We start from the raw sequence: 19,545 nt of genomic DNA on the forward strand, positions 1-19,545 counted from the left end.
TTCCAATCATGCTGAACAAACATTCATTCTCCAGAGAAAACAGTTGCAATCATTCAGGTGGTGTTCTGAGATAAAGCCTTAGTTATTAACTGAACAAGCAGTATGTAGTTTGTAACAGCTGAGAAACACACTGTGCATTTACCATTTGGACTAAAAAACAGACCCTCAATTCAAATATAGTGTTTTGGTAGGATCTTTGCAACAAACAATACAATACAAATATTGCAAAAACATTTTTAAAATATATCCCAGAGTATACACATGCACAACTCATACACATTCTGTGCTAGCCTGGCCTTGCAAAGCAGTTTTCATATACAGTGCAAAGTATTGTTTACAATATAGAATCAATGGAATAAGAAAGGAAGGAAGGTTGAATGGATGTGGTGTTCATGGGTATGTACTCTGGATCAAACCCCTCAAATAAAGACAAAAGACAATTCTTGAAAAGAATGTTTCGGTGTATTCCAAGAAGATATTACAAGACACTCTGCAAACTGTCCCAGTAACAGCCTTTTGTTACAACACAGTAAAATACAGGTAGGGGAAAGTTCTTCAGCTGTTACTACAATCACAGTGTGGTTTGGGTTGGAAGAGACCTTAAAGATCATCTAGTTCCAACCACCCTACTATGGGCAGGGAGACCTTCTACCCTGGCTGCTCAGAGCTCCATCCAGCCTGGCCTTTAGAATCAATTAAATCTCTTCATTTGAAATTTCTTCTTCGCCCACAAATATTGGGGCACCTGCTCTTCTAATAGCCACAATGTTCTTTATTATTATTACTATCTACAGAAATGACAACTTCTATTCTTTATTAGCTGCAGTTCTGTATCATCTATAGAAACATGAGTTAGGATTCCCTGATAATGGAAAATACAACATAAGTTTGCACACGGGGAAGTACAATGCAAATACAAAACGATGGGTATGCAAGATGTCAACTAGAGTCAAATGATTTTACCAATGCTGGTTAAGCATTGGATTCACCCCACCCAGGCTCATACCCACGAAGCTGTTCAAATTTTGCCTCAGCTTCCACTGGCAAAGTTTTGCCATTTGAGGCCTTTTTCCTGAACTACTATACTTTCCTGAAACCTGAAATGCAGCAAGACCAGCAGCAGCTCAGGTCTGGCACTGCAGGAGCTTCATTTTCAACTGAATAGTGAGCAGAGTTCAAATTAGGTACCCTCGTTAGTTTAGTAGCAAGACATTTTCCATAGGAAAAAAATTGAAATAGTGAAGTTTAAAAGCAGCAGAACATTACCATCCAGAGCTTCTTTTAATTCATCTTTGGTCCAAGCAACTTCTGTCATCAGGAGTCGGAGATAATACATGGCATGTTGGTGAGGCTGTTCAGCCCTGAAGTTGTTAAGTGATCTCATGTACTAAACCAAAATAATTAAGTTCCAATTAGAAATTTAGAAACAGAGTTCTAAACAAAAAATTAACATGGTACTCTCAACTTCATGTACCATCAAAAAGAGACATTTCAGATACTGAGAACATTCTCCTGCTTGTTAAAACTGTTAAAAAACTGAGTTAAATGAAACAATTTTGGTTTCTGGGCCTTTGGACTGAGCAGCAACCATTAAGATAGCTGAAAAGAGCATGAAGTAAAACTCTTACAGAAAATTCATGACTGGAAAACCAATTAATGCAGTTACACCTAGTAAGTATTTAGATCAAGTTGCTCTGCCGCAGTTATACCTAGTAAGTATTTAGATCAAGTTGCTCTGCCCAGGAAATACACATCCTGAGGACTGGGCAGGGTGGAGGAATACTGCTAAAAGAAAATGTACTTTTTTTCCAGTTGCTTCCTTCAGTTGACTTGGTTAGACAAAACCAGGAGCATCTGGAAAATTCTTTGCATGGATAAAGAAGGTATGAGAGAATAATTAGTGAGCTTCTCCACAAAAACTCCTTTCTAGTCCAGCTGCACCTTTACAAAACAAGCAAAATCTTTTTCCTCTACCAGAGGAACTGAAATGTGCAAACTAATAGTTTTGGAAAGCTGGGAGCATTTCCAGTTTAGGAAAACAGTAATTAATTTCAGGGCACATGAGTGACAAACAGCAAGCCTGAAGTTGCTGAGGACGTATCCTTCTGTCAGTTCCCAACAGAAGCCAGAAGCTGGTATCTCCCTTATCTGTTCAGTGTAGATACAAGTGGGGAAAAAACTGCAACCTCCCCATCTGATTTGACTTCTAGAAGTCACCACGTATTTAACCAGCTGGTTACTTGGCCCAGGAGCCAAGACACATGGGGAGAAGTAATGTTGCAGATCTTTTCAACACTTTATTTCCCCTTTCATCCATTTCTGCCTTCTTTTATGGCTAGGTCCCACTGAAGCCTTTCCCAACAGCAAACCGAGATATAAAGTTAAGATTTGCCCCCTGACCATCTCCCCACCCAGATTTCATAGTATCACAGTACGTTAAGGGGTTGGAATGGACCTCAGAGATCATCCAGTTCCAACCCCCTGCCCTGGGCAGGGACACCTCCCACCAGAACAGGTTGCACAAGGCTTTATCCAGCCTGGCTTTGAACACTGCCAGGGCTGGGGATATTTCCGTGGATAGCCCTCAGATTTCATCTCAAGTCAATGCATTCAGTTTTAAATGACCCCAAACTGTGCATTTCTCAGGATCTTACCGCTTCCTTGATAATCTCAAATCGTTTTTCATCAATCTCAAAAGTAGCCATTTTCTCAATGATCTTCTTGAGCAAGATATGTTGCTTGTCATTATACCCTTTTACAGAGAGCTACGGAAAAAGTGCATAATTTGCTTTAAATGTGGAAGATAAATGAATAAAACAATTACCAAAGTCTTGTACTTTTCAATACTTACTCTGAATTTGCTGTTATTGAACATTTATTCACTCTCAAATAAAATCCCTTTACCCATCAGATGATAACTAATACAATGCACATTTTCCCAGGAGTTACAAATGCAGAAAATTAAAGTAATTTCATGTTGATGTGTGCAAATTGTACTCAGGATACAGATTCTTAATGATTACAGCATTGAGTCTAGTCAGGAAACTGTACATCTGGACTACTGAAATGACTTTAGGTTACTCACTTCAGTAACGAGGTCTAGACTCACAACCTTTTCAAATATTCTCTCCAATTTACTTTTGACCTCGTTTCATGTTTATCTTGTTAAACCAAAAAAGCATTTTACATAAGTGGAAGTAAGTAGCACTACAGGAAAAAGGGTGCATGTATATTTATAAATGCACAATTTATAACCAGGATGGTGCTGGGCTGAAATACCAAGGCAGTTAAGTCTACAATCAAAATGAGATACTGATCTGATCAGACATATTTTTTGAAAGTATATGAAATAAATTTGGTCACTTAAAAAACAACATAAAACTTTAAAAGTACTATATAATTCCATCAAGCTACAGAAAATTTCTCCAGCAAAAAAAAAAGGCATTAAAAGGCTTTTTTTTTTTTTGGCAGGAATGAACTTCCAAATTTGCTATCTTGGGCCAGGAATTTCACTGGACTTGTGCAGTTTAATTATTAAAACTAAGCTTTAGAAGACAAGCCAACATCCAGGTGAATTCCTGCTTTCCAGGAGGAAGAATCTTTTTCTCCTAGAGTTGCTGAAACATAGCTGAAACATGAATGTGAATAAAAAGTTATCCTGAATGCCTTGTGACTAAGGCTGCTATCCTACAGTAGCACAGGAACCCAAAGTGCTCACTGATCACTGTGGGTGACTGTTTCCAGTGTAGCATCTGTCTCTGCTTCAAGTATCAACATTGTACAGTTACACTGATCTATTATAGATCTTCTCACAACACAGAAAAGATCATTACAAGTTCTCAGATAATACTTAAACTTTTAAGCTGTGACTAAAAATGAAGAAAATTACACTCTTTTTTCTTTTGAAAGGAATTAATCCCAACCACAGAAACAGCAGAAAGCTTTGAAACTGAGAACATAAAATCATGTTTGCAGTAAGTCAAGTAAATGCTACCAGGAAATTAGATTTGTCCTGGATAAAAAGAGAAATTGCAGCACTCCCTCAAACAGAAAACGTAAAGACAATACACAGCATATTCTTTTACTAAGATGCTTTGGAAAATAATACTTCTACAGGAAATTTCCAAACACATTCTGGTATATAATGATGGTTAACAAAAGCTTTTAACAGAGCTTCGAGACAGACTACTAAAATCTCCTATCATATATCTCATAGGAGAAGCTGAGTCAGAAATACCCATTTATCATAATACCAGTATTTGCCAAGTATTGTCAGCACTAAAAAAACAGATTATAAAACAAGCAATAAAAACAAACACTTAGGAAAAGCCATAAATATCCAGCATTGCACTCTAATGAACACATGCACAATCCATTTTCACAGCTCACAACAGCAGAATTAGAGGATTAGAACAAAATCTGTAAAGCTGAAGTTCATTCCACAGAAGGGTTAATCTTTTTATACAGAAACCAGCAATATAGTACTTTCCAGGTTACCATGCAAGCAAGTAAAAATGAGGACCAGAAGGCAACAACTGCACTGCACACATGTTCACGAGACACTGCAGTCTGAACCACGGCACTCGGTGCTGGTTAAAACACAATTTTGCATTGCCTTTAATTCATGAGATATATTCAAGGGGGAAAAAACCACCATTAACCATCTCATTTAGAAATGCAGAAGTCAAATGTTTTCTCCAAGCTCAACAAGTCCCAAGCTGTTTCATTTCCTCCTGCGTTTTTTGTCTTACTTACAAGTATTGCATTCATTCCTGATGCAATGCCATAGCTCAAACCTGAGAGGCGTGCTGCATATGTATACTCTTTTAAATCATCCTTCAATAACCTGATAAACAGGTATGTCATGTTGCAATGGAGAGGATCAGCATAAATGTAGCGACTAACAAAAAGAAAAACAAAAGAAATGCTTTGATACCTCAAGCAGTGACAAAGTAATGGATGAAGAAACATGACTGAAGAGTATGTATATGCAGCCTCATGATCGGTAGTTCTTGAACAGGAAAGCTGAAGTATATACCATTTATTCAATAGCATGAAAAGGGGTTCTTTTACCCCATCAGTCAGAAAGCTTTTAGTAGATATCTGACAAACTTAAATAAATATGTAAGCTTGGATTAGGGTTGCTCTTTTTTTAAAAAAAATGGAGGAAGAAATCTTACAACTAATTCATTTCATGAATGATATAAAAATAAAGAAGAAAATTTGCTTAGTGTGAACTGAAAGACTGTTGAAGACTTTGAACAAAATCCAACTCAAAATTCAAATCAAAGAAAGGATGGTTAATAATCAAGGTCAAAAGGACTAACTGCCTTTGATTTTTAAATAAAAGTCCTTCCATCAAATCAATATAAAAATGTTGATGAGTGGAAGTAGTTTTAAGGCTCTAAGCTTTTCCTTGATTTGGGTACTTACATACATCCCATAGATGGTATTTTGGAGATCATAGTTCAAGCCAGCTAGCTCTGCTGCATATGCATACTCGTTGAGGGAGTCTTTGAGTAGTTCAAGGTACAAATAGGCCATGTTACAATGCAAGGGATCCACGTAAGCAAATGGGCTGGAAGAAAATGTTGAAAGTAAAATATGCAGTTTAAAATTATTTCTCTGTTTCTTCTGGCCTTGTAAGTTTGATCTGAAGGAAACAATATTTTCTGGGATTTTAAGCTGATGGATCCCATTATGAAGGATTCCTATTTCAAAACCAAATATGAACATACCTGGAAACAGTTACTTATGGTTTGAGCCATGCCTAAATATATAGAAGATTCCAGACATATTCTATTTGTGCTCATAAATCAAGAGACATTATATTTGCTTGGCTGCACAGTCAGAATTCACCAGGAGGAAAATAAACTCAATGTACCAACATAACTTAACAAACCAAAGTGAAAGCTGAACATTCATTGAATTAACACTCATATGCTATCAGAAAACAAAGCAGTTTCTATTACAAAAATTAAGAGATCAGCAATTTCTGGTATGAAAATATGCAGTACATGCGAAGTTCAGCTCAGGAAAGAAGTCTGGCATATCCATTTTTGTACCACCATCATTTTTTGTGTTATCTTTTCAACAGCAATAACTGCACCAGACCTGCTGTTGCATTAGAAGCATCTGATGACGTACAAGTGTTGCAAATTTCTCAAAAAGAGAAATGCAACTCAAAGACTCAGGCCATGTTTCAACTGTGCTAATTGTTAAACACCTTGGTGTTTTAAAGATTTGCCAAGTCAAGGCTAGATATTTGTACTATTTGAAGTGCATGTAAATTCCTTAGCAACGTCACAGAAAGAGTCAGCAGCATCTGAACCAATCTGCTGTGAGGATGTGGCTTACAATTCAAACTCACCCAATTCCCATGTACTTACACCTACACAGCATGATATTTCACAGTGTATATCAACATTAATGTAGTAAAACAAAGGTCACAGTGCCACAACAAGCAAGCTGATCAGTTTAAAGTACATTACAAAGGTATTTTTAAGAAGGTTCCTCATAGGTTGTGGTAATGCAGTCCTTCCTTTTAGATTAGGGAAAGGAAGCAGAGATTTAAAATAAATAAATTAATAAATAAATAAAAAACCTATTAGAGAAGCAGACCCTGCTTTAGTCTTGGCCCAGATTAAACAAGCAGGTCAGTAAAAAAACCAAGAGGCCTCCCATTTGCATTTCTCCCTCCAATGAGAATTTCCCAAAACTGAGCAATTTCAATATGCCCAATGATGCAAATCCAATTACTACTGAATTTTTTAATTAAGACTGAATTCAAAGCAAGATGTAGGTCAATCCTATGTTACCATAAAACCTTCCTCCAAACTCGTTAAATTCTTTTCCATTTTGATACTAGACTAGAGACTCAATCAGTTTGAGTGATTACTACAGCTGTACCAGATATCAATTCTGTACACTCATTTAGCTGGCAAAGGCCAGTAGGGAGTTTTGAAAATAATCAAGACTATTAAAACATTAATCCTCAAGTCAAAAATAACAAAACCATTATAACAACACTGTTCTCAGAGTTCCCTCCTATTACTGACAGTTTTGTAAACAAATGCTTACTTCTAGTTTACCTTTTTTTTCTCTAGACAGAAGAACAACAACTCAATCAGTGATAGTGTGAAAAAATCTTGAAGTCTAGTTTTTTCCCCTTTCTAACAGAGCTGTAAGTGACATAGCTGGAATCAACACTCAAGTGTCCAGCTGGTAACTACCTTTAAAGAGCTTTCAAAACATCAGCACATGACATGGTTATTTTGTTTCCTTTTAAAAAAGGATACTTGTTGAAGTCTTAAGTTCAAATCATACAAAAGCAAAAGCTTATCATGATCTCTTAGACAGGGTGACAATGTCAGATGATTTTACTGTGGTTCTTTAACAGGATCCCTGTAAGGATTTCAGTTTTGCAACAAGGTGATTTCAAGAGGTTCATATCCTCATTGTTCCTGTGGGATTTGGACATCTGAGGGAGAAACCACCCTCATCAACTTCCTCTTAATTCATCTGCACAGCAATTGTTATTATAACTTCTGGGTCAAGAATTCTTTCTATGATTCATGATGATCAGGGCTGCAGGCAGAATAAATCCTCCTAGTTGCTTCTATCTTACTGAAGCAGTCTGTAGTGTGAAGGCAGCACAGCCTTCATATTCTGATCTAGAATTGAGGTTTAAAATTTTTATGAAAACCCATGTCATTAAATGGCTTTATTCACCAACTCCCTTGGTCACATAGGGGTGATTTCACCAAGACTCATGAATAAACACTACATATTTCACCATTTCAATGACCATCAGATGAACAAAAGGACAGAGATTCACCAAGAATCCTTTTCAAGTGTCTCAACTTGATAAACTGCTGACAACTGCTTTTGAATGTACCCAAATATTGTCAAAATCACCTCAACTTCTGTTCATATACAATTACCATCTTATTTTGAAGGAGAAAGACCCCTCACTCCCAATGCTAAGGAAAAAGCCAACTTTCCACTTGTAACCATTCCTATGAAGAAAGAGGCAAACCATTCCATTACATTGGTCAGCAAAGCCCAAATACTTCTGGACTTTTAAAGGGCTCACTGAAATCAAAGTAGAAATCTAACTGGGAAACACCATCACCACAGATCTAGTTGAAGGTGTCCCTGCTCATTGCAGGAAGGTTGGAGTAGATGACGTTTAAAGGTCACCTCCAACCCAAACAATGATATTGTGTGTGTGTGCACACAAAATACCTTTATGTGCTCCACATAAAATGAATCATCATATTTTAATTGTTCACAAACTGTTTTAGAGAGTAGATCACCCATAGTTCATCTGAATTGATTTTTTTAAAAAAACAACTTAGGATTTTATTGATGGACACTACGTTAGATTTTGGCCAGATATAGTACAAGACAAAGCCACCAAGTATGAACAATAAAGGTAAAGCAATGCAATTGTTCTCTGAATAAGAGATGGGCAGTTACCATCTTGATCCTCCATTTCCTGACACACTGAAGTTGAAATAGTTGTAATATTTGCCCTCTGGTTTCATAAAGCAAAAAGAAAGAGAAAATGCCCAAGCAACCTATTTTCCTCAACACTAGTACCAAGACATGACATGCTCTGAAAAAAACTGCTAGCTAAAATTCTGCAAGAAAATTTCAAGTGGTCCCTCAAAACAAGGACTCACAGTGCATCTATGAGCACTTATCAGAGCCCGCAGAATAGCCTTTCCAGCAATATCACTGAATCATTTAATTAGGCAAAAGGAGAGTCCCTAAATTCTTTGCCCTTCAGTAGTCCAACAGAAACAGCTGCACTCTAAAGACAGCAGTACTTTTTGTTAATTCAAAAGGTATATTCATTACTTGAAAGGAGCACTAAGAAGGTCCAGCACTGCCTTTCTCACTTAAAAAAGTAAGATAATTTCCCTGTGATGAAAATATTACAAGACCTGAATTAACATTACAGCATTTTATCATGCATCTTGAAAATCACACATTCATTGATAATACAGAAAATAAAAAAAATAAATATATATATATCAGTAGCTGGTGTCAGTTAAGTAAAATCCCCGAATTTTAACCACTTGGTAATTTTATCCTGGCTTGCATCATGCAAATGAAAATAGAATTTGAATCTCAAACTGTTATCAGAGTAGCATTTTATGAAGAAAACACGTCTCAAAATCGCTGTGATTTAGCAATTAATTTAAAAATACACGTGTTTTTAAAGATGTATATTGCAATATGCAGTAGGTCCTAGTGCAGGTATATTTCAAGGATAGCAAATAAACCAAAGCAGAAAATTTGTTTTAAAAGCATGTTTAGATAAACGTTGCCTATTTACATAGATGGAGCAGCTCAAACTGCTTGCTACTCCATTCCTGCATAACTTAGATGAGCCTTCCTGGTATCTACACCTTATTGCACATTCCAAGTAAGGGCAAACATTTTAAAGTGTCAATACACACAAGAAAGTTTTTGTCACAGAAATGCAGATTCCCAACAGACAAGAAACCTTTGGAGAGCAATTAATGTGATATATTTAACATTGCATACCTGAAAAATTCAAAGTTGAGACAAGCTTTTGGCAAAAAGAATTTGTCATCTTGCTTGAACCACAGTTTGCTCATAGCAGTGTCCTGTGTCAAGAAAAGAGGTTTTGGTAAGTCACCATTTAACTGCAATATGACACTATTTTAAAGGAAGTCTCTCCAAATCTCAGCTTAGTACTGTCCCCTTAAAATTCATATTCTTGCTATATACATTTGTGTATACATCTATCTATCCTTATTTGAATTCTCTTCTTACCACGTCACCTTAACAAGCAGTTAAATGGCCACAGCATTGTGAATGAGAACTACTTTTCTAGAGCAGGAGTGACAAAAGACAAATACAGAGTTAGCTGCACAAAAATTCCCTTCTAATGCTGGCAATAAAGGATGTGTCACTATGCATCACTACAGCAGCATATCACTGCATGTTTTAGACTAAAAATATAACTGTGTATTTAATGCTTTCAGGAAAAAATATGAATGCCTTGTATGTTGTATTAAAGTAATATCAGAAACAAAAAATGCATTTAGAAAAAGTCGTAAAACTGATTGGAAATTAGTTAAAAGATGTCTTCAAATTATTTTAGAATAATTTCCTGGTATAGGAAAGAATCTAAACAACCTTCCCTATTGTTTTTTCTCCCACAAAAGCTGTGAAATACACACTCCCTTCCTGTTTCAACTTCAGTTAACTTTACGTCCCCAACACCTTTGCTTTGCATTGCTATGCATAAGAGAGAACTTTTAAATGTAGGATTATTTTTCTTTCGCATATATTTGAGCAGATCTTTGCTTCTCAGGGACTTAGCATGGTATTTCCCTCCTTGTGTTTCCATAAAAGAAACGTCTTTTACAGCACACCTTCCACCACAATACCTGACACAAAATAAAAGGCCAAATTACATCTCCTCTCTGAGACAACCATGTTTTTATTCTCTTCAATTGCCACTATGCAGTTTAGAATACATCTCACACGAGGGACAGAATGCTGAGCAGTAAAGCCTGTCTGTAGAACTGCAGACCTGATCCAACAGCATGAGATCACCACCTGCAGTCCACAGAGCAATCTGGCCACAGTCACAGCCTAACTGCCCTCTATCCTGAGGGTTTGCCAGAGGCAATACAAGATGTGCCACTACAACAAAGGTGACATAGTGACATGCTGCCAGTGAGAATGGCCATCCTATTCCTGTACTTATGTTCCTGTGCCTCCCCTTTCTGGTCCAGTCCTCAGCAAGCTCACTGAGGGATGTAACACAGCAGAAAACCTGCTTATTTTTACAGATAATCTTTGCTGATTTAGTTCTTGAGATGGTTTGCTGTGGATTCAGACAAATGGCAGCGCCTACGAAAAGAAAATGGCACAGACATACAGCTGGAAAGATTCAGGCAAAATAAAGTCTATTTCATCAAGCATAAAAACATTTTCCCCTCAGAAGACAGATTTTTAAAGGGAAAGGAAAAACTAAAAGCAAATACATTCCCAAATCCATGATGTCATAAATCAAAGCTTTTGTGTACATCAGTTACGTAACTGCTACAGAGGCACCGAAGGACCATCGGGGTTCTGTAGCAAACCAGTTCAGGATGAACATAAACCTCTGTTCAAAGTCTTCATTAATAATATTGTTTCAAGTATACACTTGAAATGTCCTGTGCAGAACACATATTTTTCCTGCACTAGAGCAGACTTCAATCCATCTGGTGTGAAAACAGTATTCCTGAACTGACTATTCAAACTGAAGTACAACATGTAGTTGCAGAAGACTTTCTTATTTATGCTCCAACTAAGCCTAGAACAGCATTAGTAAAGACAACGATGCTTTAGGAGAAGTAACTTTTAGGTACTCAGAAACACCGAGATTTGCTAAACATTTTGATATCATTAAATGATGCTTCCAAGGGACTAGAGGGTGATGTCTATTTACCTGTTTACATCTCTCCCCTTTTTCCATGCAAGCAGGTCTTTCTAGCAATATCTTTAAGCTTTGTGCTTTTTTGCTTACTACTTTGGAATATGACATGATCTGTGCTTTAAAAACACAGAGGAATTAGCTTCTAACTTCACAGAAGGTTAGCTAACACACAGTGCAGACAGGTTACCTTGACAAGTGCAGGGTACTGTGTCGCATCTTTTTCCAATGGCAAGATCTCGAAGTTTGTAGGAATGAACTCATTCTTCATTGGAAGCTTGAATTTCCCATTCAGGTCAGCATTTTGCCATTTCTAGACAAATAGGAGAAACAATAAGGCTAAGCTTAATTAATGGATATATACTTACTTACTTTATGCTGAAACAAAAGATTTAAAAATGCATTTCACTACCTTATGTGTAAATACTATTAAAATAACAGGGAAAAAGAGAAACAGCTGGGAAAACAAGTTGGAGTACGCTATCAGCTCGGAGGAGGAGAAAGAAAAGGTTACAGTAGAGTGGAAGGTGGTTTTATGTCTCATCTTTTCTCCTACTGTGAACTCCAAATGAAGATATTAAACTAAATACTTAAACACAAATTCTAATGAAGAACATAGATATGGCTGAGGTAAAGGAAGTGTCCTGTCCAGTGTCTGTGCAAACCACTCTTCAGCAGGTCTCCCTCAGCTCTCAGGGATATATATACACACATATATAGTATCTATTCTTAAAAGGACAGAAGAGTTTCAATAAGGACTTCCCCACCTCCCTCATTGGAGTTTTCGTTTCTACAATCTCATTTAACTGGCAAAATATACTCGTTCTCTAGGTTGCAAAAATCAATTTCAAAGACATTACATACAACAGCTGTAAAAAGATTTCTAAGTACAGATTAGTTCATTAACATATAATAGAGTCCCTTACTTTTTAAAAACTTAATGGCTACATTTTTAAGTAGCCACTGCATATTATGGAACTTTTACAGCAAAACCAGTATCACATTCCCTGTACTTAACATGGTTTAATCCTCTGTAATAAATATTTGGAATCTAAAGACTTAACACAAGATCTTTAATTCTCATAACATTAAACAGACTCACTGTATGATTTTCATGCTATGCAGAGCAGCAGATTTAAGCTCTCCCTTCAACTAAATAGAAAATTAGACCAAGAATTAACCACTGACTTTCACTTGCAGATATTAGAACATACTAGAAGTTTTAACATGCCTTAATAACTTCATCAGAAATGGCTTCTTGCTTGTACTGTGTTCCATACCAGTCTTCTGTCCGATCAGTTTTCCCTTCAAAAGACTTGGAAACTATTGCAACTCTGAAAACAAAGAGACAAAACATTTCAGCATCAACGTGTCTGTGGGAAATTATTCTGAGCACTGTCTCTGCTCCATCCCCAGAATGCATTCACTTCTGCAAAGAGTCCCTGGACAATCACAGGGCATACTGGATAGCAAGTGTATGTACACTGAGCTACACAGTAAGGTTAACCAGGAAACCAGGTTATCAACCTCATTTAATGTTACTGTTTCTCTCAAGTGCTGCAGCCTAGAGTTACACATGATCAGTGTTTCATGCAATTCCTATTTTTAGATTTCGTCCTTATTCCAGAAAACACACAAAGTACTTCTTGCAATACTCTCCAAAATTAAGGAAGTGATTACAACATTTTACACACCACCTATATCAGCACTCAGAGACACGAAAATACTGACTATAGAGATTTTATTCCAGTCTTAATGTTATAGCCATAGATTACCTCAAGTTGGAAGGGACCCATAAAGAATCATGAATTTGAACTCCCGATTCATGAGACTACCTAAAACTAAACCATGGGACTAAAAGCCTTATCCAGATGCTCCTTGAACTAAAGAACACATATAAATAAGAGGAAATCCAGAATAAAGAAAATTAGAAACTTATCAGTATTTTTTCACTAGTCTTCATAATAGGTTGCAAGAAAACTCCTTTAATCTTTTCAACAATCTACAACACCAAGGAGTGGTGGCATTAAGTGGCTAGCTGTAAGAGTAAACAGATGTTTGTAAGAATTCTGAAATGATCAAAGAAGGTACCATAATTGCCTTCTACATATATTGAACGATCCCTAGATGCTAAAGAGTACAGTAACTAACACTGCTAAATCTTGTGCAGATGACTAAAATGTACATTATATATCAAAATAAATGCAATATAAGTGTTCTTTTTGAACCACAATATCTTCAGGCCAGGAACATTCTGCTGTTTATTTCTAATGTGCACAGCAAGGTGGGGTGTAAAGATATTTTATGCTGTAATATACAGATGTCTGTTATTCAATATTTCCTCCTTCTACCCTTCTCCAACCTAGTGATGCTCAAGCAGTAGTGACAATCCAAGCACCCAAACACTTGCAGTAGGAACACACTAAAATTAAAGAGCTAAAAATAATTCTGCCTCCTCAACATAGAGAAAATGAAATTGTGGCAATCAGCACTGTAATTCTTCAAGCAGTTCTGCTTCACAGGATCCTCCTGCCCTCCTTGTGTCCCAAATCGCTACTGGAATGACTACTGACATTTAGAGCTCTCAGAAATAGACACACAACAACATAAACAAATCAAAAGGCATTTTATCTACCTAAACTGACCTACAACCTAAACTAGACTTACAAACACCAAGAGTAATGAAGACCAAGACATGAAGAGGAGAGAGGAAAAGCAGCACAGCAGGCAGAAATACAATGCCATGCAGCTGTTTAAACATAGCACAACACATCTTTAAAGTTACCAATTACATGATGTGACTCTGCTTTTCATTTCTGTGTTGTGTTGCATAGCACTGTGAACATCCCTATGTTTTAAGACAGCGTGGAAATGCACTGGAAAAGCAAGACAGGCAATCAGGCAATCTTCAACAGGACCTGCCCAAAATACATTTAGACTCAACCAGAGCAATTAGACTTGAGCCATTCATGAAGATGGAACACAACTGGAACTACAAATGCAATTTACTTCTTGCAGGTGCAAACTGCTGTAGTCCTCAGATATAGTCAATTTTCAAACCAAGCAAATTTCTACAATGCTATCATATTTACTAGATACCACTTGGTTTTCACTCTTCTAAAACCTAAAATGAAGCTGTAAGTGACAGATCCACATAGGAGTGGAATAAGAACATGTGCTTTAAAATGAATGTACTTCCAGGAAATATTATCAACTATTATGTTCCAGATTTACATAACAAAACTCAAGATTCTAAGGGTGAAAAGGTAAGAGTTAGGAAACACAATACTTGTGATATTAGTAACAAACATGTCAAAGCAAATTTGTTTCAAATAAAGAAAAATTTACACTTATAAAGGATCAACTGCCTTTTCTGAGACCTAATCTAAACTTTCTCTTCCAAATTATGGTATTGTCAAATAACAGAAAAAAACACTTTTATCTTACTCAAATGCATAACATAACATATTTTCATAGATTGTTAATGGGTTGGAATGGACCTTACAAATCATCTAGTCCCAACCCCCTGCCCTGGGCAGGGACACCCCCCACCAGAACAGGTTGCTCAAGGCTTTAGCCAACCTGGCTTTGAACACTGCCAGGGTTGGGGCAGCCACAGCCTCCCTGGGCAACCTGTGCCAGTGTCTCACCACCCTCACAGGAAGGAGCTTTTTCCTAATATCTAACCTAAATTTCCCCTCCTTCAATTTGTACCCACTGCCCCTTGTCCTTTCATTGCCATTCCTAACAAAGACTCGCTCTCCAGCTCCCTGTAGCCCCTTCAGATCCTGGAAAGTTGCTCTGAGGTCTCCACGCAACCTTCCCTCCAGGCTGAACAGCCTCAACTTCCTCAGTCTGTCTTCATAGAGGAGATGCTCCAATCCTCTTATCAACTTCATGGCCTGCTCTCGACTCACTCCAACCATTCCGTGTCCTTCTTATGTTGAGGACACCAGAACTGCATGCAGTATTCCAGATGGGGTCTCACGAGAGCAGAGTAGAGAGGGAGAATCACCTCCCTTGACCTGCTGCCCACACTCCTTTGGATGCAGCGCAGGATTCGGTTGGTTTCTGGGCTGTGAGCTCACACTACAGCCCATGGTGAGTTTCTCATCCACCATCACCCACAAGTCTTTCTCCTCAGTGTTGCCCTCAATTACAACCCCACCCAATCTGTAGGTGTGCCTAGGACTGCCATGACCCATGACTGAGACAAAACCTGTAAAAGCCTACATTTGTTCACATTTGTTCATCAGTAAAATCTGTGTGAGGCACTACAGGCTGTAGAACGCCACTTGCATACAAACCTCAGTAGAAAACAGAATAAGAGGGGAAACCATGCAGAGAGATGCTGCTGGGGTGCAGCATTCTAATCACTCTGCAGAAGCCCAAGCTATTTGTTAGTGTTCAGTAAAACTGAGTCACTACAAACACAGTGACTTGTGGGGGGAAATCAGCGAACAAATTGTAATTTTCAAAACTGTTACTCAGATGCAACACAATTAAAAATAAACACGTACATTCTGCATTTCCAGCACGTTTATCATCAGGGATGAGCGCTGCTGACTGCACTGAGACAACTGTTTGCTCAGTGTCTGTGAAATTCCAGCAGTTAGAAATTTCTGTATCAACACTTTTGGCATTCATTTTATTTTTCTCACCTCTAGGATAGTACTAGTGCTGCATTTCTGATATCAAGAGAGGAAAAAAGCCCACTTACTATCCAGGGGAAAATGTTCTTTAGCTGCATAATCTGGTGAGTCACTGGCTTCTTAAATTTTAATAAGAGCATTTATTCTGCAGATAATGAGGGGAAAAAATGTATTGGAAATTATAGGAAAATTACATTTTTCAGCTATGACTGCGACACATGCCAAGTCTATTCCCTTATCTTCACAGATGGCTGGCAAAACCCAACACAGTCTGAGTAAAATGATACATCTTAAAATGTTTCTCTCTCAGGGAAATTAAGGCACTAAATGCAACAAAGTAGTGTGTGAGGGCTGGAGGAGAATACCAAAACTTCCTGTTATGGTTCAGTCAAAGGGAAGCACATACAGATATTTACCACCTGTGAGTATGGATTGCTTTCATGCTTTTTAAACACAGTTTGTTAAGAAAATAACCGTGGAAAAACTATCCTTTTAAAAAGACATTGAACTGCAGTCCCTAACTGTGACTGCAGTTACTCGAACACAGACATGCCAAGAAAAGTCCTTAGTGTAGGCGAATTCCAACAGGGTTATGAAAAGGAAATTATAAATAAAACCACAATACAAAGGAAAAATTCAAATCAATATGAAACAGGAAAACAACCCCAAACAACAGGCACATAATAATTCTTTCATTAAAAGGGAAAATAGAAAGGTAAACATGCAGACATCAGTAAATGGTGAGCAATCAAAACACTTACAGATATTTAAAGCACATGTGCACTGGGTCTTTTTTATTAGTACATAAAATTTGCTAAAGAAAAGATAAAAGAAGGAAACAGGATTGATAATTCGCTACATTCATAGAGATACAGATGTAATAAAAAACTAAAATACAAGGGGATTCTTTTATTTACATCTGTAATCTTTCAAGAGAGACCACTAAAAATACAAATCCACAGTGGATTTCTTGGATTTTTGTGATGTACCATGAAATCACATTTAGTAATACTTAACTAAGTTTCCCCCTCTCAAGCTAATTTATCTTGCCAGCAAGTTAAAATAGGAGATACTATAAAATTATATTCTTTGTTACACTATACTTGAAGTATCTTAGTTAAGCAAAAGATTTTAAAAATTGCAGTTCATTTCATTCTACTTTTAATTTCACAGGATAAGTGTCTGAAATGTGTCTAAAAGGAACACAGTACTATGTACAAGTTAATGTTTTCTTCCAGTGAAATAAAAATAGCAAAGTCTGATTAGCAGAGAACTTTAAATACCTGATGCCCCAAATAAAAACAGCTTCTAGTATTGTCACAAATGTTACACGGAAGGACAAGTATAACTTTTGAGTTTACACTGAAAAAAAGTATCACTTAGGGAAGCAGGAAAAAGCAACATGACACTTGGGAATCTTAAATGTGGTTTGATGTTTTGGATTTCTTTTTACAAATTACAGTTTTGGAGAAGACAAATAGTCTGAACGTGAATATGTGAATGCATAGTTGTTGTGGCAATAGCAAACAGCAGCATGGTTTTAGTCTGCACATACCAGCAATGCATTTATCATTACTCTGACCATGTACCAACACACCTCCTGCAGACCTCATTTGATCCATGTGGGAACATCAGAGCTTTGCTGAATTCAGCTGCTAGAACTGCACTAATCAGTCTTTGGTCCCTCTCCAGGCTGTATGTATTTATACTGAAGCCCTGCCAGGGCAGCTGTTGCCATAGCTGTGGGCACTTAGCTTCTAACAGAACTAACCCACTTGTATTTACTATCTTTAAGTCCTACTAAAATCTCTGCAACAAAGAGAATGTATAACTTCTTGAACAATTAACTGACGAGGCCATAAAACCAGGTATATTCCAGTTCTAAAAGTCCTGTTTTCTTCCAATATTTAGCTTTTTTTAAAAAATCAAATTCTTAGGATTACACAATCATTATAATCTACCTCTTATGCCAGGCAAAGCAAAGAGACAACATCCTTAGTCCTGAAGGAAGATTAAATGCAATATATTTTTTCCAGCATCCAAAAAGCACAAACTAGAACAAAGCAGGATGAGACACATGACATTTAAAGCCCACAATTACATGGAGACACACAGAAGTTACTAAAGACCACACCTCTCTGATCACAAGCTTCCCTGACTCGGTCACCACACCACTACCACTTTTCTATTATGAAACCTTCGAGATCTTCTTGTGCAGAAGAACTCAACCTGTTCTATCCAATTTTGTTTATAAGAAACCTCCACCACTGTGCCTCCACTACACTTTGCTACTTGAAAAGACACACAGACACCATACAGAACAGGCTGAATTAGAATTTGAGAATTAATTCTGAAGCTCCTATCTTCATTATCTGCAGGATCAGTGCTTCCCTATTGTTTCATGTACTAAAGCTGCTCATCTTCAGTTGATATTTTCTCTAGATGTGTTCATCTTGAAAAAATCCAAGTTTCATCTAAAGATCAATCCACAGTTACCAAGTGTGGAAGAAATTCCCATCTCTAGCAAGTCACTTTGTCAAATGGGAGAAGACTGATGTAACCGCACAAAACTACTATGGAAAGATGATAATTACTAGTAAACTATTACATAGTAAACTCTCATGTTTTAAACATGTTACAGCTAAATTCCATATCTTTTAGAATTCCTTTGTCCTCTCTTTCTAGGTCGATTCTTGCTCATCTTGCTCTTTTCTTGCCCCACACCCCTTTATTTGAACTGTGGACAAAGAGCAATGAAGAAGTGCAGATAACGTGCTTATGTTATCTCAAATAGAGCACATTGTGAAATGGATGTTTATTACATATCTGAAAAAAGCACACCACATTCTTCTAAAAACTGTCACCACTTTCCTTATGCTTCTGGCCATATTGTATAGACTTTTATTTTCTTCTTCTACCACTATTCTCTACACTTTCCTTTCTCACACTAATAACTTCTGAACGAGGTTATTATGGCTATTTGATGCTGAAGTACTCTCAGCTGGAAAAAGTGTCAGCAGACTGGCACAGCCACCAACAGGAGTAACACAGAGCACTGATTAGTGGTTTGTAGGGTTGGTGCAGCAGCATCTGACAAGCTTACAGTCTGTGAATGTATTCACATATATTCATTCTCTCCAGCAATTTTTCAATGTTTAAGTAAGATGATGTTTTGGAAGTTCTCTGGCTAATAACAAAGATCCAATTTACATTATGAATAAAATAACATTGACTATTTTCTTCTAATGTTCAGAGCCACATTTTAAAGCTATGTGAAGCTTTAATAAACACCAGATCTGACTAAGCACCTGTAGCTCTTTTACTAAATCACTATTATAAATACCTATTGCTTGTAAGCAGCAAAAAAAAAAAAAAAAAAAAAAAAAAAAAAAAAAAAAAAAAAAAAAAATTAAAAAAAAGTTTAAA

General features: G+C 37.0%; 1 protein-coding gene across 1 annotated transcript in view; it reads right to left on the minus strand.

The window, feature by feature from the left end:
- The window catches only part of IDE (insulin-degrading enzyme), a gene marked incomplete at its 5' end in the record, with an annotated part of 48,672 nt that overhangs the window by 13,192 nt on the left and 15,935 nt on the right, over positions 1-19,545 (minus strand). Inside the window, 6 exons of the mRNA XM_009083761.1 lie at positions 1,267-1,387; positions 2,655-2,765; positions 4,756-4,900; positions 9,559-9,641; positions 11,658-11,780; positions 12,699-12,801. Of these exons, the coding sequence (XP_009082009.1) occupies positions 1,267-1,387; positions 2,655-2,765; positions 4,756-4,900; positions 9,559-9,641; positions 11,658-11,780; positions 12,699-12,801 (686 nt within the window). The remainder of the gene's footprint in view (positions 1-1,266; positions 1,388-2,654; positions 2,766-4,755; positions 4,901-9,558; positions 9,642-11,657; positions 11,781-12,698; positions 12,802-19,545) is intronic.

This window comes from Acanthisitta chloris, unplaced genomic scaffold (genome assembly GCF_000695815.1).
Source record: "Acanthisitta chloris isolate BGI_N310 unplaced genomic scaffold, ASM69581v1 scaffold32981, whole genome shotgun sequence".
Classification (NCBI taxonomy): domain Eukaryota; kingdom Metazoa; phylum Chordata; class Aves; order Passeriformes; family Acanthisittidae; genus Acanthisitta; species Acanthisitta chloris.